This window comes from Canis lupus, chromosome 28 (genome assembly GCF_011100685.1).
Source record: "Canis lupus familiaris isolate Mischka breed German Shepherd chromosome 28, alternate assembly UU_Cfam_GSD_1.0, whole genome shotgun sequence".
Lineage (NCBI taxonomy): Eukaryota > Metazoa > Chordata > Mammalia > Carnivora > Canidae > Canis > Canis lupus.
The window spans coordinates 218,054-241,133 of record NC_049249.1 but is presented as its reverse complement, the minus strand read 5'-3'; the positions used below and the strand labels follow the sequence as shown (position 1 = coordinate 241,133).

Genomic DNA, 23,080 nt, shown 5'->3' with positions numbered 1-23,080 from the left:
AAGAATTATCTTCTGTGACACCCAATTCAAGGGTTCTGGAAGATGTGTATATTTAGGATTTACCTGAAGAGTAATACAGAAGTAGGAACAAAGAGACTGCTCAAAAATTAACTTTCTGAGGATGGTCCTAGAAGTAGGATCATGTTTGCTATGTTATTTTTTTTAAATCAGGGAGAAAAGTGGTTAATTTAGGAGATAAGGATGAGATGACTGTACAATGGGAAAAGTAGATGAACATTCCTCTTGTGTAGCTTGGGTTTTCTCATTAAGGCACAACCTTTCTCTGTGTAGCCCTTTGCATTTGATCAATTCTTCCCTTCTCTTTGTTCAGGAGAAGATGAGGGAGATGACTATAAATCGAAAGATGTGATTTCCAGGGAGACTTTGCCTTCATCAAGTCAGAAAAAGACACCTAGATCAGTGACTCATAAGGTAAAACTAGAAGAGGGATTTCTGCTAATTGATTGTGGCTATTATGTAATCATGGAGTAAGCTCTAAGGCACAGGTGTCTATTTTTTCTTCTCAGCACAGTAATTTTCTCTGTCACTCTGATGTTGAAGACCTCCAAAATAGTGGTTTGAAAGAATGTTACTCTTTACAACTCTAAAGAAAACATGTTTGGTACTATTCTGGAAATTTTACTTATTTTGGAATCTATTTCATTTTGTGCTGCTAATAGAGATACAAAATAAATTTCATATAAAATTTGAAGCACCTTTAGATATAGTGATTGATGGAATTTTTAGTTGATAGGGACAGCATGGTGCAATTCTCCAAACTCTAGAAAGGTAGAGGGTTGGGAAAAATATGGGGCAAACATTCCCACCTTGACATGTGTCTCCTTCCTTGGGAGATAACTGCTAGCATTAGAGCACAAAAAGAGAAATGCCTTTTCATCATGTGGGTGGCTTCCATTTTTTCCCTTATCTACTGGAGCTTTGGGGCTGCTATAGTGTTGCTGTCCTCAGATTCACATTCTCTAAGTTTCAGCATTACTAAAGTAAGTACCAAGAACAGACAATGCTTGCCCTGCTTTTCAGTATGGCTACTGTCTCCACCCAAGGCTAACAGTCATGTTGCTTGCTTTGAAAAACAATACTGTGGTTAGGAATCTATGCATTCCTCTGTGACATGTAAGTTGGCTGCATTGAAACCAACTACCATCACATTTCTGGCTGGCAGTCTCTGATTCTTAGAGTACTGCTCAGGTCTCAGTCCCACTGTTGATACTTTTCTCTGATCAGAATGATTTTGTACTTGAAGGACAATTCATGTCAAAGTGAACACCTTCATAGACTGTCTTGAGTAGATCCTTTTTAAAACCATACTTGACTCCCTTCTAGAACTAAAAGCATTTTATTGTTTGCTTTTCTCTCCTACACTTTATGGCTTGATCTATCCAGGATGAATTTTGATATGCTTTAAAGTTTTGTTTTAGAAGAGTAACTTTGTTTAATTTTTTTTTTTTTTGGAGTTCAATTTGCCAACATTTAGCATAACACCCAGTGCTCATCCTGCCAAGTGCCCCCGCTCAGTGCCCATCACCCAATCACCCCAACCCCTACCCACCTCCCCTTCCACTACCCCTTGTTCATTTCCCACGGTTAGGTGTCTCTCATGTTTTTGTCACCCTCACTGATATTTTCACTCATTTTCTCTCCTTTCCCTCTATTCCCTTTCAGTAATTTTTATATTTCCCAAATGAATGAGACCATATAATATTTGTCCTTCTCTGATTGACTTATTTCACTCAGCATAATACCCTCCAGTTCCATCCACGTCGAAGCAAATGGTGGGTATTTGTCGTTTCTAATGGCTGAGGAATATTCCATTGTATATATAGATCACATCTTCTTTATCCATTCATCTTTCGATGGACACTGAGGCTCCTTCCACAGTTTGGCTATTGTGGACATTACTGCTAGAAACATCGGGGTGCAGGTGTCCCAGTGTTTCATTGCATCTATATCTTTGGGGTAAATCCCCAGCAGTGCAATTGCTGGGTCCTAGGGCAGATCTATTTTTAACTCTTTGAGGAACCTCCACACAGTTTTCCAGAGTGGCTGCACCAGTTCACATTCCCACCAACAGTGCAAGAGGGTTCCCCTTTCTCCACATCCTCTCCAACATTTGTTGTTTCCTCCCTTGTTAATTTTCCTCATTCTCACTAGGGTGAGGTGCTATCTCATTATGGTTTTGATTTGTATTTCCCTGGTGGCAAGTGATGCGGAGCATTTTCTCATGTGCTTGTTGGCCATGTCTCTGTCTTCCTCTGTGAGATTTCTGTTCATGTCTTTTGCCCATTTCGTGATTGGATTGTTTGTTTCTTTGCTGTTGAGTTTAAGAAGTTCTTTATAGATCTTGGATACTAGCCCTTTATCTGATACGTCATTTGCAAATATCTTCTCCCATTCTGTAGGTTGTCTTTTAGTTTTGTTGAGTATCCTTTGCTGTGCAAAAGCTTCTTATCTGGATGAAGTCACAATAGTTCATTTTTTCTTTTGTTTCTTTTGTTTTTTGTGGATGTATCTTGCAAGAAGTTACTGTGGCCGAGTTCAAAAAGGGTGTTGTCTGTGTTCTCCTCTAAGATTTTGATGGAATATTGTCTCACATTTAGATCTTTCATCCATTTTGAGTTTATCTTTGTGTCTGGTGCAAGAGAGTGGTCTAGTTTCATTCTTCTGCATGTGGATGTCCAATTTTCCCCGCACCATTTATTGAAGAGACTGTCTTTTTTTTCCAGTGGATAGTCTTTCCTCCTTTGTCGAATATTAGTTGACCATAAAGTTGAAGGTCCACTGCTGGATTCTCTATTCTGTTCCACTGATCTATGTGTCAGTTTTTGTGCCAGTACCACACTGTCTTGATGACCACAGCTTTGTAGTACAACCTGAAATCTGGCATTGTGATGCCCCCAGATATGGTTTTCTTTTTCATGTTCCCCTGGCTATTCGGGGTCTTTTCTGATTCCACACAAATCTTGAGATGATTTGTTCCAACTGTCTGAAGAAAGTCCATGGTATTTTGATAGGGATTGCATTAAATGTGTAAATTGCCCTGGGTAACATTGACATTTTCACAATATTAATTCTTCCAATCCATCAGCATGGAATATTTTTCCATCTCCTTGTGTCTTCCCCAATTTCTTTCAGAAGTGTTCTGTAGTCTTTAGGGTATAGATCCTTTACCTCTTTGGTTAGGTTTATTCCTAGGTATCTTATGCTTTTGGGTGCAATTGTAAATGGGATTGACTCCTTAATTTCTCTTTCTTCAGTCTCATTGTTAAGTGTATAGAAATGCCACTGACTTCTGGGCATTGATTTTGTATCCTGCCACACTGCCAAATTGCTGTATGAGTTCTAGAAATCTTGGGGTGAAGTCTTTTGGGTTTTCAATGTACAGTATGTCATCTGCAAAGAGGGAGAGTTTGACTTCTTCTTTGCCAATTTGAATGCCTTTAATGTCTTTTTGTTGTCTGATTGCTGAGGCTAGGACTTCCAATACTATGTTGAATAGCAGTGGTGAGAGTGGACATTCCTGTCTTGTTCCTGATCTTAGGGGAAAGGCTCCCAGTGTTTCCCCATTGAGAATGATGTTTGCTGTGGGTTTTCGTAGAGGGCTTTTAAAATGTTGAGGAATGTTCCCTCTATCCCTACACTCTGAAGAGTTTTGATCAGGAATGGATGCTGTATTTTATCAAATGCTTTCTCTGCATCTATTGAGAGGATCATATGGTCCTTGTTTCTTCTCTTGCTGATATGATGAATCACTTTGATTGTTTTACGAGTGTTGAACCATCCTTGCATCCAGGGGATAAATCCTACTTGGTCATGGTGAATAATCTTCTTAATGTATTGTTGTATCCTATTGGCTAGTATCTTGTTGAGAATTTTTGCATCCATGCAAAAATTGGTCTATAATTCTCCTTTTTGGTGGGGTCTTTGTCTGGTTTTGGAATAAAGTCCAGGGCCAGATGGCTTCCCTGGGGAATTCTATCAAAAGTTTAAAGAAGAAACCGTACCTATTCTACTAAAGCTGTTCTGAAAGATAGAAAGAGATGGAATACTTCCAAACTTGTTGTATGAGGCCAGCATCACCTTAATTCCAATCCTCACATTACTTTTTAATTTTCCTGAAATTAATGTTAGGAAGTTGTTTTACCAACTAGTGTTGATAACCTAGTTTCAGGAGTTGGCCAGCTCTGTAGAACTCATTTAATTTGTTGGTCATTTGTGTAGTTTAATGAGAAGAAATCTTTGGGGAACATTTTCCCTTGATGTTTAAAGTAAAAAAATTAAAATACACAGAGCAACACTAACAAAAGAGAACCAATGAAGGTATAGTAATATCAGACAAATAGACTTAAAAGCAGAAAGTATTAGGCTTGAGAGGTCACTATGTAATACTAAAAGGTTTAGTTCACAAGGAAGATATAAAATTCTAAATTTATAAGCACCAGAATATATAAATCAGTATTGAACAGAATTATAAGGAGGAATTGTTAAATTCACTATGATATGGACCATTTAAAAACATCTCTTTTATTAAAAGAATAGACAATATTTAAGAGTATAGAAGTTATAAAAAAGTTAGGAAGATAGAATGAAATTATCTATAGAAATTTCATCCAAAAGTTAGAGAATACGGGAGATCCCTGGGTGGCTTAGCGGTTTGGCGCCTGCCTTCCACCCAGGGCCTTATCTTGGAGACCCGGGATTGAGTCCCTGTCGGGCTCCCTGAATGGGACCTGCTTCTCTCTTTGCCTGTGTCTCTGCCTCTCTCTGTGTGTGTTTCTTGTAAATAAATAAATAAATAAAATATTTTAAAAACCCAAAAGTTAGAGAACATATGTTCTTTTCAAGCATACATGGACCATTTATAAAAATTTACCATGAACCGGGGATCCCTGGGTGGCTCAGCAGTTTCGCACCTGCCTTTGGCCCAGGGCATGATCCTGGAGTCCCAGGATTGAGTCCCGCATCAGGCTCCCGGCATGGAGCCTGCTTCTCCCTCTGCCTGTGTCTCTGCCTCTCTCTCTCTCTATGTCTATCATAAGTAAATAAAAATAAATCTTTAAAAATATTTATCATGAACCAAATCAAAATATATCTTAATTTCAAATAATCTTCATAGTATTGACTGTGGCCTCAGACATAAAGAAATGCAGTTAGAAGTCAACCACAAATAGAGAAAACACACATTTGAAAATCAAGGACATACTTAAAACTCATGGGTCAAAGAAGAAATCGTAGTGGAAATTTAAAATATTTATAATAGAATAAATATAGAATTGCAATATATTGTGGTTTGCTCATTATTGGTTGTTAGCACATGTATACCAAATATCAAATTATCTACCGTGATAGATTATACCATTACATTTACAGTGGTACTGACTATAAAGTATGTAGGAGCCAATCTAAGAAAAGGTATGAATTACTTTTCTTGAGAATATTTAAAATATTTTGGTATATAGCTATATTTTATTATTGTATAATAAGACCTAATGAAGAAAGCAGTTATCTCTAATTTATTTATATTTTTGAAGATTTTTTTAGTTTAGAGAGAGAGAGAGCAGGAAGAGGGGCAGAGGGAGAGGGAGAAAGAGAATCTCCTGCCGACTCCCTGCTGAATGTGGAGCCTGACCTGGGGCTCAATCTCATGACTCTGAGATCATGACTTGAGTCAAAATCAAGAGTCAGAGGCCCAACCAAATGAGCCACCCAGACACCTCAGTTATTTTAAACTACAAAATGAGTTTAACTTATTTTCAATAAAAATTTCAAAGTTTTTTTTTGTGTGTGTATGTGCGATTTGATCAGCTGATTAAAATACTTTTGGGAAAACAGGAGGTCAAGAATAGGCAAGACAGTATTAGGAAAGGAAGCAAAAGTATATATGTGGCACTGGCACTGCAGGTTGTCAAGGCTTATTATAATGCTACAGAAATTAAAGAAATATGGTAGTAGTAGAGGAAGTAGCAAATAAGACCAATGAAACTGCATAGAAGTTCCAGAAAAAGACCCATATACAAATGGGAACTTTTTATGTGACAGGTGACATTGTAGATTTCTATAGTGGTCTGCTCAATTAGTGGTGTGGTACAATTCCTTATTCCAATAGGAAAAGTTAAATACTACCTGTGAATAAATATGAGCAGAACTTTTTGTTATTCACACTGAAGAAATGATGTTCTGTTAGCCTTTCAGCATCCCGTTTCTCTGAAAACTTGATAAAGATAGACTACCAGCTGTGTTACCAGGTGGCATTGGTTATGGTAAAAATGACCCCTGGACTGGAAAGATTATGACTAGGATGATAATGTCTTATGAAGAGTACAAATGGGGGTGAATGTGCATTCATGAATTATTGTAAGAGATACTGGTTCCTGTGTAGCTTGATATTTCTAAGCCGGGAGACTTAGGTACCCACCCACCTGAGCTTACACTAGAATGCTGTTAGGACTTCTGATGAGGACAAGCCTAAGGCTGTTCTGTTGACATGTGGCTCTTCACCTATATCTTTTTGCAAAGCTCATCTGGTACCAGGTGTGGCCTATTGGATCTTGTGAATGTCCAGTTGAGTGCAAGATCACTGTTGGTGGTTGAGCAGAGTGAGAAAGGTACACTTTACACTGAAATTGATTCTAGGTGAATTTAATCTCAAAATATTAAAAGCAAATGTTAAGAAATTTCATAAAAATATTTGAGGGTTTTTATTTTTCTTACTTACATAGGGAAGGCTTTTTAATTATTTTTTTTTAATTTTTCTTTTTCTACTTATTTTTATTTGAGTGTAGTTGATGCACAATGTTACATTAGTTTCTGGTGTCCAGCATAGTAATGCAACAACTCTGTACCTTTTGCTATGCTTACCACAAGGAAGGACTTTTTATGTTTTATATGTTATTCAAAATAGCAATTAGCTAATCCTCTAGAATTTAATGTATTTACCAAACAACTGCTAAAATATAAGTTAACTTTATATCTCAAGCAATCCTTATCCATATTAGTAAGTTATATTTTGATTTGTTCAGCAAAATTAATATGCTTGATAAGAGTGCTAGGCATTTGTTTACATCTTTCCATTAACATGCTTGTTTCTAAAACTGATTGTGTTTGGGTCTATGTTCTGAAATGATGTCTGTACGTATGCCCACAAGAGGTATTCCAGGTCTAAGAAATTTCATGGAATAAGTAAAACACACACACATATACACATAAACGTATTAGCAAGAGGGGAAGATGAAGAAGTTCTATACAATTGGGGCCATTGAAAGATAACCTCAGAAAAGATGAAAAGACATGGTATAGGCTATGGCTTGAGATGCTGCATGAGAAATAGGCATGAATGAGGGTGGTGAGTTAAGCAGAGGCTAGACCATGGAAGGCTGCCTGGACTTCAGATCTGCTGTTTCTTTTACTCAGGATGCTTCCCTTTCTCTTTGCTCTTCCTTTCATCTTTTAGGTAAATGGCAGTTATGGGTCACCATACTCTGCTACTGCATTAACACCACCAGCTGTAATTTGTACGTTTGCTCGTGTATTTTCTTTCTCCTCGTGAGAATATATATGTTCCACAAGGGCAGAACACACACCTCTCTTGTTCATGGTTTTATCTATAGCACTAAGGAGAGTATCTGCATATACCAGGTCTTCAGAAAATAATTTGTCAAATTAATGGATTAACTGAAGCAGAATTGAAGGCTAAAATATTGATTACTGAATCTTTATTTAATGTGATATTTTCATCTAACTTTTTTTTCTATAAGGATTCTGAATGCAACAGAATGAACTAAAGTTTATAGGACAATACAGAATCTCATGGTAGAGACAGAATTACTGGTTTAGATTATATAAGCACTAAAATATAAATACAATGCTAAGAACTTTGTATTTACAGTAAATCGAATGTGATAAGCACTCATGAGTTTTCCCTGGGCTACAGTGATTTCTTTATTGAGAATGAAGCTTATATTTTTATCAACTTTTAGAAAATAACTTGAATGATTCAGTAAAAACTCACTTGTGTATGCATAGTACTTTATACTCTGTTTTGACAGATTGTAAAATATATAATATAGGGAGTAATACATTTCAAGTGATTTTCTAAGAGGAAAAATACACTGACTGTGATTGTGGTTTTAATTATATTACTGAAGACTTTATTGGTCTTCTCTTAAGAAGCTTATATAGCTTTTTAAGCTATATAAATCATATTTCTTTTAAACTATACATTCCTAAAATCACAGCCATAATTTTGTTTTCTTTCTTATTTCTTAGGATTTAGAAAATGCAGATAGCTCAGAGAAGGTAAAACTCTCTGTTCAGAACTTCCAACCCAGTAATTATGAAGATCTTTTCAAAGATGCTACAGAAAGGTACAGCCTCATTTAGTGAGCTTTCTGTTTATTCATGCTCATAGGTAGCCCTCTTAGTGGAGACTGAATAATGGCCCTCAAATGTTTGATTAGTTTTTCAAGAGATAACTCTTTGTAGTAAGTACAACCCAATTCGGCTAGAAATAGGATGTATTTATGATTTTATAAAGATGATATCAACACAAGAAAAAGATACTCCTAAAAAATTTAATTTCTCTGTCATCTCCAACAATTATACAGTTCCAGAGTCTTTGTAAATGTGTTAGGAGCAGTGGAGAGGGCAAATTTAGGTGTTACATGCAAAATCATATCAAATAAGAGAACATTTTAATGAGCATATTTCCATAGAGATTTACGAGTAATATTTTTTTAATTGATTTATGATAGTCACACAGAGAGAGAGAGAGAGAGAGAGAGAGGCAGGGACATAGGCAGAGAGAGAAGCAGGCTCCATGCACCGGGATCCTGATGTGGGATTCGATCCCAGGTCTCCAGGATCACGCCCTGGGCCAAAGGCAGGCGCCAAACCGCTGCGCCACCCAGGGATCCCTATAAGTAATATTAGTTACAGTCATTGGAATAGTACTGCATAATAGTGTGTATGGCATAGAACTTGTATATACAACTTCCCAAAGTGCATTAAGTGAGCAAATAATTAAAAAGATGTTTTGAGATCCTGTTATATGTTAATAGTATATATCAATTATTAGACTAAGTATATAGTAAGCAGTGTATACAAAAGCAAAATATTGCACAGTTCTTGCCCTTTAGTTTATAGTTTAATTAGTTTATAGTTTAATTTAATTAGTTTATAGTTTAGTTTATAGTTTAATCCTAATTATAGTTTAATTAGGGAAACATATGTAAAAGATAAATTTAAATACAATATAGTATTGTAGTATTATAAAGCCAAAGTACAAGAATTGTGAATACAGAAGACAGAGAAATATGCATGGGGGCAGTTTCTCACCAGCTTCTTTCAATAGAAGATATTTAATTTGAATTTAGGATCTTAAATAAGTAGCAGTCTAGCAGGAGGAAGAGGAGGGGAAAAATTTCTAGCTGGGGGAAGAAGTTTGAACAAAGGTAAGTTGTGAAAATATCTTATTAATGGCGAGAGATGTTAGTGTCAAGAGCTGTAGGGTACCTGTGAATTGGAATGCCAAGAAGCTTGAGAAGATAATAAGTAGAGCCAATAATATAATATGGGCCAGAGTGCAAAGGAACTTGATATACGTGAAACCAAGGAGTATGTACGTTAGTCAGTTTGTTACAATGAAAAGAAAGTACAGATGGAATTGTTCTTTGTGAATTCATGCATATGTCTGTCTGTCTACCTCTAGGAAGAGGATGGCTGGTAGCAAAGTGGATGATATCTGGCAAGAAATGGAGAACAGTGAGATATTTATAGTAATCTAAAAAAAGATAAGAAGGAGAAAGAATAAGAAAGTTGAAATGACTCACAGAAGCAAAAGAAAAAGGCATTTATTTTGTTAAGGTTAAAGCATAAGATGCATGTTGGAGATTAGTAGAGATGATGATGAAAAAATAGGAAGGGGCCAGATTGCCAGTATTTAGACTTCTGTGAGGGGCTTGAGTTTATCTTAAGTTGGTGGGTGGGTAAAACTAAATTTGAATTTAGGGAGAGTTTTATCTAGACATCAGAGATTAGAACCAGAAATCACATTAAGAGACTTCTGTTAAGTGGGGTTGCAAATCAAAGTGCAACAAGTAAATGGAGTGATGAGGAGCTGGAAAGGAACAGAAAGAGAGTGTGGCTAGTATTTGAAAAATGTTAAGGTACAAAAGGTTGAAAAGGGTTTCTATTTTTAAGATCAGGGAGAGTCAAGTATTCTCATGTTATGGAAGAATTTATTTGTACGTGGGGGAGATTGATTATATATATAAGAAAAGATAATTTTAGAAAAAAAGTCTTAGGAGACAGAAGGCATGGAATTGAATGTAGAAGGATTAATTCTGATCAGGGAGAAAGTAAGGAATAATTAGAAATGTTGATGTATGTAAGTACACATTTTAAGACAGTAAGTTGAATGTGTTCTTGCTTTCTGGCTTTTCTAGAAGGGCCTATATTGTTACTAAGGCAGAGAATTAAGATAGGGTTTACATGAAGACGGTGGTTCAGAATTAGCTGTGGTGAAAGAAAGTAGAGGAAACTCAACAGAGACATACCAGTGTTTTCCAGGTGGCTTTCTGTTGATATTGGAAACCCCAGTGACTGCAAGTCTTTTCTCCCACAGCTTAGGTAAAGGAGGAAAGAAGGGGAATAGATGGATTGATTGGCCCAAGATGGCTAGTTTGCAAGCCAGGTAAATGTGGGAAGAGGTGGAGTTTGTGATCAGATGTTGGGACTTGGGAGTGATCTTTGTGGAAGTGGGCCAGTTCCATGTGCTGACAACAGAAGTACATGGCTGAACCAAAATGGAGATGAATGTCAACTGAGTAATTCATATAGATGATCAGAGATTTTTTCATAAATGTATATATTCTTTTAAACCATGAACAAATATATAAATTTCTTTTCTGGCGATAGTGAGAGCATATGGGCCACCAGTGGCTCCTTTCTAAGAGACAAGTCGAGCAGTGAGGATGAAGAGCTTGCAGGGCCATCGCAGACTGTCCCTCCTCAGCTTTCTGGTATGACTTGATCCTATTTTTATTACCACATTCTTGAAGAGTTTTTTTGAAGAGTCTTTATTTCAAAGGTATGAACAAAGAATTTTCTGATATAAATGCAGGAAAGAGCTAGGAGAAACGTTTTTAGGTGGGGAATGCATGATTTCTTAGGATTTTTTTTGAGAATGAAGAAAATGCTCCACACTCCACCTTTGTAAAGGCAAATTTCTCTCTTATTTAAATATCTTAATATATCAAACATGTCAATTTAATAAAATGAGCTATTTATATTTTCTTATACTAGGCATGACAGATTTATATAGACTTACATATGACCTCATCTTCTTAATTTGTTCCACAGCATATATTTTATAAGTAAAATAGTAACTTTTTTTTGATTACACACAATCATGCTGTAAGGAAAAAAGAAAATACAAATATGTTTAAAAAATAAATCGCAATATTCAATATTCAAAATTGTGTATATGTATTTACATTTGTATATAACAGAAACATAAATGTAAACATGAACATATATTTATATGTATATAAGTTATAAAAATTATAAATATAGAACTTATAAATTGATATATATGTAAAATCTGTAAGTGTGAGATTGAGGAATCCCATACTTCAAAAAACCTTGGAGTTAGAGAGGATTATAGAGATCACTCATTTCAACCTTAGTTCAAGTGCTGGAATCATCTCCATTGACTTTTTTAAATTTGGAAAAAGTCAAATCTAATTCAGGCAATCTCACACTGTGTAATTATTAAAATACAGATTTGACACAAAACTATAAGAAAATACTTTTTAAATACTAAAGTTTAATTTACATATGGTAAAATTCATCCTTTTAGCATACAGTTCTGTGAGATTAGACAGAGGTCTACCACCACCATCAAGATACTGGGCATTTCCTTCACTCTTCATATTTCTCTTCTGTTCTTTTGTAGTCAGTCATCCCCTCACCCCACCACCAGCACCTGACAACCAGTAATCTGTTTTCATTCTTGTGAGCTTTGTCTTTTCCAAAGTGTGGTATAAATAGAATCATAAATATCCTACCTTTTGAGTGCCACTTCTTTCACTTAGAGTAACCCTGTTTGTATTTGTCTCCATCATTGCTTTTATTGGTATTTAATTTTTTTTCTGAAGAGTATATTCCACTGTATGACTATACTAGTTTGTTTATCTATTTGGCAGTTGAGGGACATTTGGGTGTTCCCACATTTTGACAATTATGGACAAAAGCACTACAAACATTCACATACCAGTTTTTGTGTAAATCGATGTTCCCATTTCTTTAAGGTAAATATATCTAGGAGTGGGATTTCTGAGTCACAAGTCACAAACTGTTTCCCAAAGGGGCTGTGCCTATATGCTTTTTCTCTTTTTTCCTTCTACTCTTTTCTCTTCGTGTTTCAGTCTAAGGTAATTTTTACCAATTCATCTGCAAGTTTATTGACTCTGTCCTCTGCTCTTAGTCTACTGATGAGCCCATGTGAAAACATTCTTTAGCTCTCTTACAAAGTTTTAATTTATTTACTTATTTGAGAGAGAGCACGTGTGTGGGTGGGTGCAAGCAGCATGAGCAGGAGGAGGGGAGAAGGACAGGGAGAAGTAGACTCCCTGCTGAGCAGGGAGCCCTATGCTGGTGAGGCTCCATCTAAGGACCCTGGGATCATTACCTGAGCTGAAGGCAGATGCTTTACTGACTGAGCCACCCAGGCACCCCTCTTACAAAGCTTTTTATTGAGAAAACTTCCATTTGACTTTATCTTCTAGTTTCCTTCTCTGTTCAAGTTCCCTATCTGTTCATGCATTTTATCTACCTTTTTCATAAGAGCTTAAACATATTAATCACAGTTATTTAGAACTTCTTCTCTCATGATTTTAACATGAGTCATTTCTAAGTTGTTGTTGTTTTGAGATTGCCTTGTTTTTTGGACAGTGATTTTTGTCATTGCTGCTGCTGCTTCTTGTATGTCTTGTAAATTTTGATAGTGTTGATGTTGGGGCTAGAAAAGTAGAGATTGAGCTAAATAGAATTTATGCCTGGAAATAGTCATGCCTATTCCTCTGCTAGGCCATTAGTGTAGGTTCTTAATTTAGTGTATTTGGGACATGAGCTGGATTTTGGTTTTGTGTTGTTGTCATTACCTACAGTGGACTATTGATTTAAAACTTCTCAAGATTTGAATTGTACTTGAGGAGGCAACTGCAATGCTAGAGAGTTTCTTTTCACATTCCTGTTCTGTCCTCAGCTTTAAGCCTACCCTGCATACCAATGCTTCAGAAGGGCTTTCCCTATACTCATGCTCCTGCTCTGGTGGTGGCCGGGTGCTGGCTGGCTTGGATAGCAGGGCAGAGTTGTTCTTTGTGGTCATAGTCCAATCTCAGCCTTAGCAGGTTCTCGGTTCCTGGTTGTCATGGGGGTGGGGGCAAAGGCTTGATCAGTGATGCTCCCCTCCTTATGGCGTGCAAATTCTGCTTTGTATTTTTGGCAAGTTTACTATGGGAGAAGGTTTCCTGGTCCTTGCTTAGCAGGTGGGAGACTGTGATAGTACCGGTGTAAGATCTTGAGCTCAGGACCGTTTCCTGCCTTTCCTCCAGGAGTAAAGGATTTTTCTTTAGCCTTTTTCAACTGCATTGGTTCTTCACCTGTGAACAACAGCATTTGCTGTACTTCCTCCTTCAGTTGAAGACTTTTGTTCTATGCAGAGAGGTAGATCCACAGTGGCAGTGTATAAACTATTCTCTAACCCTGTGCCACCAAGGAAAGGATTTCTTCCATTTCCTACTCTGTGTCCAGTTCTTTCTCATGAGCAACTATTAGAGGCCTGTTGAGTCTGTGCAGGTGCTGCAAACTCTCTAGTGTCTGTGGCTTCCTGGAATTCTGTGCTCTTACACTAGGCCACATTCAGCCTTCAACAATATATTGTTTTTTTAATCTCAATTCTTCTTTTCCACTTGTATTGTATATGGCATCTCTTTCTTCCATTGATCGCTATAAGTGAGCCAGTGTTGGTGACCTGTCTCTCCTTGGAGGAGTCTTTCTTTTCCTTTGATTTCAGACTACTTGGTTGTTCTGCAATCACAGCTCTCCTGTTTTTATTTTGTGTTTTTCAAGATGTTTATATTGTTAGTGATGCTCACACTAGCTTTCTACATTTTAGGCAGAAGTGGAAGTTTTTAAAGATTTTATTTATTTATTCATGAGAGACGCAGAGAGAGAGAGGCAGAGACACAGGCAGAGGGAGAAGCAGGCTCCTCACAGGGAGCCCAATGTGGGACTCGATCCCGGGACCCGAGGATCATGTCTTGGGCCGAAGGCAGACGCTCAACCGCTGAGCCACCCAAGGATCCCAGAAGTGGAATTTTGAATACAAATATATTTTTAAAATAAAAATGAACATATTCCTTTGTAAACATGTCTTTTTAACAAATACATATTGACACTACAGTTTTTAGAAGCTAAAATTCCATTATATGAGTGCACGATAACCTTTATAGTCCATCTCTTCTTGTCTATCATTTAGGGTAGTTCTTTTATAAGTATCATTATAATATAAAGTAATATGGTAAACATCTGTGGAACTGAATCTTTGGGAATATTCATAGATTGAAGTGAAAAAAATAAAGAAGCTTTATTCAAACTGCTGCAGCAACAGCAGGAAGAACAAGAAACTTGCCATTGGTATATATGGAGGGTTATTCCTTTGAGTCCTATCTGTGTTCAGATATGATGATTAGATGATTTTGTTTCACTTTATTCCAGTCTCCCAGTGACAACTAATGTCAATACCAAATGGCATTGGTTTCTGTAAGAAAAGAGAATGGCTTAGCCCAGCTCTGGAAGTAAGGCCAGTTCCCCCAGGAAAGCAGACCATAGCCTCTTTGTTTTTCCCAGTCCCCTCCTCTTCATTTTTACTTCAGGGTTAGGTTCCTCCTGGGGCCTGTTACTGAGGTCTGTGCTAATAAAGAATTAATACCAGAAAACATAAAGAGCTACAAATTAATAAGTAAAAACAGGAGAAAACTGAGCAATACTATGGACTACTTTTCTACCCTCAACCCCCAAATTAATATATTGAATCTCCAATGTGATAGCATTTCAGGATGGGGCCTTGGGGAGTTAATTGAGTTAAAAATGAGGTCATGAGGGCAAAGCCCCATAATGGGATTAGATTGGTGCCTGTATAAGGGAACAATGGAACGAGAGCTCTCTTTCCATTGTATGGGGATGCAGGAAGAAAGGAGCCATCTGCAAACTTGGGAGAGGGCATTCAGGGAGAACTGGACCATGCTGGCACCCTGGTCTCACACTTCCAGCCTCCAAGACTATGAGAAATAGATATTTGTTTTTTAAGCCCCACAGTCTATAAGTTGTAGCAGCACAAACTGACCAGACAGACATCAGTAGGCACTTCACGGAAAAGGAAATACAAAAAGGTGTTCAACCTAATTTTTAATCAAGGAAGTGAAAATCAAACCACAGTGAAATAACAACTTACACTGACTAAATTGTTAAAAATTAAAAAGTATGACAGTAATCAATATTGGTGAGTATGGTGCACAACGGAAAACAATTTAGCATATTTAAATATGTACATACCCAATGCCCTAGCAGTTGCCCTTAGTTACTTAGCTTGGAGAAACCTCCTTTTGCACCAGAAGACACATACAAGTATATTCTTACTGTCCTTATTTGTAATAGCCTTAAACTGAAATAACTCAGATATCCTTCAACACTAGAATAGATGAATTAGTGTAGTATATTTGTGTAAACTGAAAATGAACACTCATTTAAATATAGTGTAAGGATAAAAGTCAAGATTTAAAAGAAAATATGATTCCATCTATATAAATCTGCAGAATATGCAAAAGAGCTTATGTGGTAGACAAAACAAATGAAGTTGAAGGAGGGATAGCTCAATCCAGAACAATAGTCACTCTTGAGGGAGCAGGGGAAGGACACATGGGGACATCAGAGGTGACGATAATGTTCTCCTTTTCATTGGGTAGTATACTGTTACTATTTTTATACCTTAAAGGTATAAATACCTTAACGGTATTTTATTTATTGTTTGGTTTTGTGTTTGTTTTTTTTTAAGATTTTATTTATTTAGAGAGGGAGAGTATGTGGGGGGAGGGCAGGGAGAGGCAGAGGGAGAAGAAAAAGAGAATCTCTAGCCAACTCCACATTGAGGGCACAGAGCCCCACACAGGGTCTCTACCCCAGGACTTGAGCCAAAAGCAAGAGTTGGATATTAACCGACTTAGCCACCCAGGCACTCCTTAACTATTGTTTTATATCTACTAAATACTTAATAAAATATTTTAAAAGTATAAAGTTCAAGAAATTTTAATTTCAAACAACTTATGTGTATATTAATAAAAATCAAAACAAAGAGATAGAGAAAAAGTTAATTTCTTCCCATCATCTGAAATTGTTACTCAGATGTGACCAGTGGTAACAATTTCTCTATGAACACAAAAGGACATAAAAACATAGATTTTCTGTTTAAAGTTTAGATTAAAAAAAGTGCTGTAAGTTACTCTGTAACTTTATTTTTTAGACCTAAACCATATTGTGTGTATAGTTTATCATATATTAATAGCTGCCTAATATTCCATCTTATGGAAATACTATAACCCATTCTCCTGTTGACTTTTTTCCCACTACTAACCTATAACGTGTACATATTTCCTATGTACTACTGTTTTTTTTTGTTAGATTTCCTTAGTAGGTCAAAGTATATATTAATTTTTATTTTAATAGATAATATCAGACTCCTTTCCAAAGTTCGAGCAATTTATTCTTGCTCTAGCTGTTTTGAAGGGTCCAATTTCCATATTTTTATAATCACTAGATAGCTGTTTTCCTAACTTTTGCCAATCTGATGAATGAAAAATAGCGGTCCCTTGTTACTATAATTCACATTATTCTCATGGCTAATGAGAATGAGTACCTTATTGTATGCTTATTAGCTTTTTTCATTTGCATATTTGTATCCTCTGCCATTTTTTTCTTACTATTTTGTAGGAACTCTTTATATTTTAGAAATGCTGACATCTTGTCTGTCAGACAAATAAGAATTCTTCCCTTGCTCCATACCTAAGAAGGGACACCTTCATAACTATTCTGAGTTCCTAAAATGTTTAGAAAGTACTTTACTGGAAGTATGTACAAGTATGCTTTTAAATTTCCCCCAGAATTTCCATGGATTAATTAATTCATTCATTCATTCATTCATTCGTTTTTATATAGATCACTAATCTATCTGCTGCTAATTGCTAAGTATGGTAGACCTGTAGAAAATGTACTAGACAGCTATACTAGTACCATTCACTAAGCCACTTTTCCCATTTAAATTTACATATACATGTATCACATATTAAGTTCCCAAAAATGTTTGGATCTTTTTCTGTTATCCAGACTTTTCCACTGATTGTCTTGTTTGTTCCTGTGGGCATATTATGCTGTTTTGATTATAGTAGTTCTAAGTGATATCTAGAAATGCAAATATTTCCCTTAACTTAAAAAAACTAAATGTAAAGGGGATTAAGAGGTACATACTTTCAGTAATAAAATAAACAAGTCATGTAATGTAAAGCATAGGGAAGATAGGCAATAATATTGTACAATAATATTGTAACTTTGGTGACAGACGGTAACTAGACATGTTGTGGGGATTATCTCATAATGTATAAAGACATCAAATCACTGTACACCTGAAACTAATAGGAGATTATAGGTCAATTGTACTTGAATCAAAAAACTTTACGGGCTATTTGGGTTATTGCTACATATGGTATTTTCAATTACTTTGTTCATTCCCACATAAACCTTTTTCTTTGTTTTTTTTTGTGATATATATATATATCACATCTTCTATATCCATTCATCAGTCAATGTACATTTGGGCTCTTTCTATAATTTGGCTGTTGCTGATAATGCTGCTATAAACATTGGGGTACATGTATACCCATGTTAACCCTTTTGAAATTCATATTAGAGTGGCCTGACATATTCATTTGGGAAAGATTGACAATGATATTAAGTTTCCTCTCTATGTAAAGAATAAGGTGTGTCAGGAGATCAGCTATGTAAACTATAAAAAGGCAGTTGCTTCACATTGACCTTCCAAAATCTCACATGAGAATCTCTCTTGTCAGCCATCTTAACTGGAAATATTTGGGAAAGAGAATTCTCAGAGAAATAGTAGTTTAGCCTTGCCATGTTGACATTGCAAAGTGACCTCAGTCAATCTTTTGTTAACTTGGCCACCCATACACATCTTTTTAAGCCATACCTAATCTCCAAATACAAACATTTTGGTTCCATCTATGATCGTACAGTTAACCTGTGGGCAACTGAAAACACAGTCTCACCTTGTCCTCAAAAGAGGATATAAAAATCTTTTGGGTCTTTGAGTGATGTCTTTCTTCTTCAGCTGATTAACACTCCCCTTTAATATCCTTAAATAAAAACAAAAGTATTTGGCTGATTTATAAATTTAAATATATATGATATAAATATATTTATATAATGATATAGATATAATCATATTTATATTGAAAAAGGAATATTTACTCAAAACTATTACATCCACATTTGTGCAACTGGTCACAAAGTTGTATCTGGTAGAACTGTCTTCTTCTACCCATTCCATATTCTCTTTGACCTCAGCAAGCACCTCAGTGGGTGCTTCCCTGTCTGGGCTAACCTAGTAGCAGTCATTCTAAATTTAATTGTTAAAGTTTCCTATTGACTTTCATTACTGTAAAGTCACTCTTAAAGATCACCTGCATTCTAGACATACTCCTTATTGTCCCTACTATTTAATAGAAACTCAATTTCCCCTTGAAAATTAGAGTTAATTGTACCAAGCATTATGGTAACTCCTCTTTGCCTGTCAGTTCAAGTAAGCATGAGGAACCTAGTATGCCCTGGTGGCATTCTCAAGTTCTAACTCAATGGGATCATTGTGTTCCCTGATGGAAGCATTTCTCCCTCACTCTGTTTAGGTCTGCTTTGATTTATTTCATCAGTAATTAGGGTTTCATAGTTTTAAACATACAGATCTTGTACATGTTTTGTTAGATTTTTATCTAAGTATCTTCTACGTTTTGGTGCTATTATAAATGGAACTTAAAAATATTTTAACTTCCATTGTTCATGCTGGTATGTAGAAATATGATTGTTGGAGAAGATGTGGAGAAAGGAGAACCCTCTTGCACTGTTTTTGGGAATGTGAACGGGTACATCCACTCTGGAAAACTGTGTGGAGGTTCCTCAAAGAGTTAAAAATAGATCTGCCCTATGACCCAGCAACTGCACTGCTGGGGATTTACCCCAAAGATACAGATGCAGTGAAACGCCAAAACACCTGCACCCCAATGTTTATAGCAGCAGTGTCCACAGTAGCCAAACTGTGGAAGGAGCCTTGGTGTCCATCGAAAGATGAATGGATAAAGAAGATGTGGTTGTGGTCTGTATATACAATGCAATATTACTCATCCATTAGAAATGACAAATACCCACCATTTGCTTCAATGTGGATAGAACTGGAGGATATTCTGCTGAGTGAAGTAAGTCAGTCAGAGAAGGACAAACATTATATGGTTTCATTCATTCGGGGAATATAAAAAAATAGTGAAAGGGATTAAAAGGGAAAGGAGAGAAAATGAGAGGGAAATATCAATGAGGGTGACAGAACATGAGAGACTCCTAACTCTGGGAAATGAGCAAGGGGTAGTGGAAGGGGAGGTGGGTGGGGGACGGGGTGACTGGGTGATGGGCACTGAGGAGGCACTTGACAGGATGAGCCCTGGGTGTTATGCTATATGTTGGCAAATTGAACTCCAATAAAAATATACAAAAAAGAAATATGATTGATTTGTCCTTATATCCTTTTACCTTATTAAATTCTCTCTTAATTTTAGAAATGTTTTTGTATATTCTTTTTTTTTTTTTTTGGAATTTGCCTATGTAGACACTCATGTTATCTGTGAATAGACTTGGTTTTATTTTTCAACATTTCTAATGTGTATACTTTCTCCACCACCACCACCCCCCACCCCACCTTAACTTACTACACTAGCTGCGACCTTTGGTACAATGCTGAATAAGAAAAAAGAGTGTACTCCATTTTAGGGGAGTACATTCTGTTTTTCATCATTTAGTATAATGTTAGTTGTAGGATTTTTGTGGATGTCTTTTATCATATTAGGGAAATTCTTTCTAATTTTAGTTTCCCAAGAATTTCATTATGAATGCATGTTGAATATTTAAAATGCTTTTTCTGTATCTACTGAGATGATCACATAGTTTTTCTTCTTTGTTGATATGATTGATTTTCAAATGTTGAACCTACTTTGTATTCCTGGGATAAGCCTAACTTTGTGTATTATCTTTTTTATATGTTGCTTAATTTGATTTGCTAGTATTTTGTTGAGGATTTTTGCATTTATATTCATGATAGATACTGATTTGTGATTTTATTTTTTGTGATGTCTTTTTCTGGTTTGAGTATCAGGGTAAAGTTGCCCTCATAAAAGTAGTCTGGAAGTGATCCCTCCTATTTTATATTCCGGAAGAGTTTGTACAAAATTGCTCTTACTGCTCTCTTAAATGTTTCATAGAATTCAGTGAAACCATTTAGTCCTTGAACTGTGTTTGTAAAGTTTTAAAATACATATTTGTATTCATTTTCTAGGGCTTTCATTAAAAAAGTGACTGATTGGCTAGTCAAACTAGCGACTGACTGGCTTATAAAACAGAAGTTTATTTTCTCACAATTCTGGAGGCTAGAGTCCGAGATCAAGGTGTTGGCAGTTTTTATTTCTTCTGAGACCTCTCTTCTTGTCTTGCAGATGGCCATCTTTCCCTGTGTAGTATCTGGGTCCTATTCTCTTTTTTTATATAATGGATTAGAATTTTCATTAATTTAGTTATCTCTTTAAAGATCCTATATCCAAATATGTAAGACTTTAACATAAAACTCTGGCGGGGATACAATTCAGCCTATTGCAATATTCAATGTTTTTAATTGATAAAGGACTATCAATCTCTTTCCTTTAATGAGCTTTGGCATTTTGTCTCATTCATATAAGTTGTCTAGTTTATGGAATTAGAATTGCTCATAATGTTTCCTTATTAACCTTGCAATGTCTGTAATATCTGAATTGATGCCCTCTCTTTTATTCTTGGTTTGGTAAAGTGTGCTTTGTCTCTTTTATTTTTTGGTAAGTTTGGTTAGAGATTTATTAATTTTTGAAATTCAATGCGATTTTATTTCTCTTTATTATTTTCATTTGAAGTATACTTAACATACAATGTTATATTAGTTTTAGGTGTGCAATATAGAGATTCAACAATTCTATATATTGCTTAGTGCTCACCGCACTAAGTATAGTCACTGTGTGTCTCCACACAATGTTATTACCATCTTATTGGGCTACATTATGCTTACTTTTTATCTCCGTAAGTTACTTATTTCATAACTGGAAGTTTGTCCCTCTTAAGCCCCTTTATCTATTTAACCGTCCACCCTCTGGCAAACATCAGTTTGTGCTTTCTATTCAAGAGTTTGTTATTTTGTCCCTTTTTTTTCTTTTATTCTTAAATTCCACATGTGAGTGAAACCATATGGTATATGTCTTTTTATTGATCTTTTCCATGAACTAGCTTTTAAGTTCACTAGTACTTTTAGTATTTTTCCTATTGATTTGATTGATTTCTTCCTTGATATAAGTTCTTTCTTCTGATCTAATATAAGCATTTAATACAACAGATCTCTCTGTGAATACTGCTTTAGCAATACCCCCAAAATTTTAATGTGCTTTTAATTTACATTCACTTAAGAATGCTTTCACATTCCCATTGGCCACAGCTGGAACAACTTGAGCACCAATACAATGTAGTGTTGGATTATAACTCAAAATATAAAATAAATATATCTGTGAGTCCTTACTAACATAAAGAAATAATTGAATATATAAGTAAATGGGAAGAAGAAACAAACCTCCCATGCAGAAGAATTCCACATAAGTTGTGTTGATATTCCACACTAAAGTAGATGGAGCATAACTCCCCACCCCTTAAGTGTAGGTTGTGCATAGTGATTTTCTTCTAAAGAGTACAGTTCGGAAAGGCGAATGAAAAGAGTAACTTTATAGTAGAGAAACGTGATACACAGCTGCAGCAGGTGATTAAGGTCAACATCAATAATCATCAATCATGTTGATAGTAGGTACCCTTGATATGTTGTGATGGATATGGCACTTTACCTCTGTGATCTTCCCCAAAACTGATAACCCTAGTATAATCATGAGAAAAACATCAGAAAAATTCCAATAGAGGGGCATCCTAGAAATATATCTGATCATTACTCCTCAAACTGCCAACGTCATCAAACACAGGGAAAGTCTGAGAAAGCATCACAGCCAAGAGGAGCCTAAGGAGACATAAGAACTAAAGGTAATAAGGACTCCTAGATGGAATTCTGGAACAATAAAAGGATATTAAGGAAAAACTAAGGAAATCTGAATGAACTATGGACTCAGTTAACAATAATGTATTATTATTGGTTCATTAATTCTAACAAATGTATTATCCTAATATAAAATGTTAATAATAGGGGAAATAGGGGAAACTATAGCAGGAGATATATGGGAACTCTCTGTACTTCTACTTTTTTTTTTTTTTTTGCAAACGCAAATCTACTCTAAAGTCGGTTTTCGTGTGTTTTTTTGTTTGTTTTTTTGGATTTTGGGGGGGGCGGTTTCTCTTGTGTTTGTGTGTTCTTTAATTTCTCTTGTGACTTCTTTGGTCCATGGGTTATTTAGAAATATGCTTTGAACTTTATTAATATTTGAAGGTTTTCCAGATATGTTGTTGATTTTTAGTTTAATCTCATTATGGTCCAAGGATATAATTTATATTAATTCTTTTTAATTTGTTAAGGTTTAATTTTTGACCTAGAGTATGGTATATCTGGGAAAGGTTCCATGTGCAGTTGAGAAGAATTTTTATAATGTTTTTGGACAGAGTGTTT

The 23,080-nt window shown here is 35.8% G+C and overlaps 1 protein-coding gene across 24 annotated transcripts in view; it reads left to right on the top strand.

The window, feature by feature from the left end:
• The window catches only part of PTPN20 (protein tyrosine phosphatase non-receptor type 20), a 114,916-nt gene that overhangs the window by 43,919 nt on the left and 47,917 nt on the right, over positions 1-23,080 (top strand). For 18 of the 24 annotated variants that reach the window (XR_005380338.1, XR_005380343.1, XR_005380340.1 and 15 more), the window contains 4 exons: positions 332-432; positions 8,284-8,381; positions 10,640-10,708; positions 10,933-11,036. Coding sequence is in view for 16 of the 24 variants with exons in the window: in XM_038578005.1 (XP_038433933.1) it covers positions 332-432; positions 8,284-8,381; positions 10,640-10,708; positions 10,933-11,036 (372 nt within the window). In the remaining 8 variants the exon portion in view is untranslated. Of the gene's footprint in view, positions 1-327; positions 433-8,283; positions 8,382-10,639; positions 10,709-10,932; positions 11,037-23,080 lie in introns of those variants that run through there. The other 6 variants (XM_038577999.1, XM_038578009.1, XM_038578002.1 and 3 more) reach the window with 4 other exon arrangements.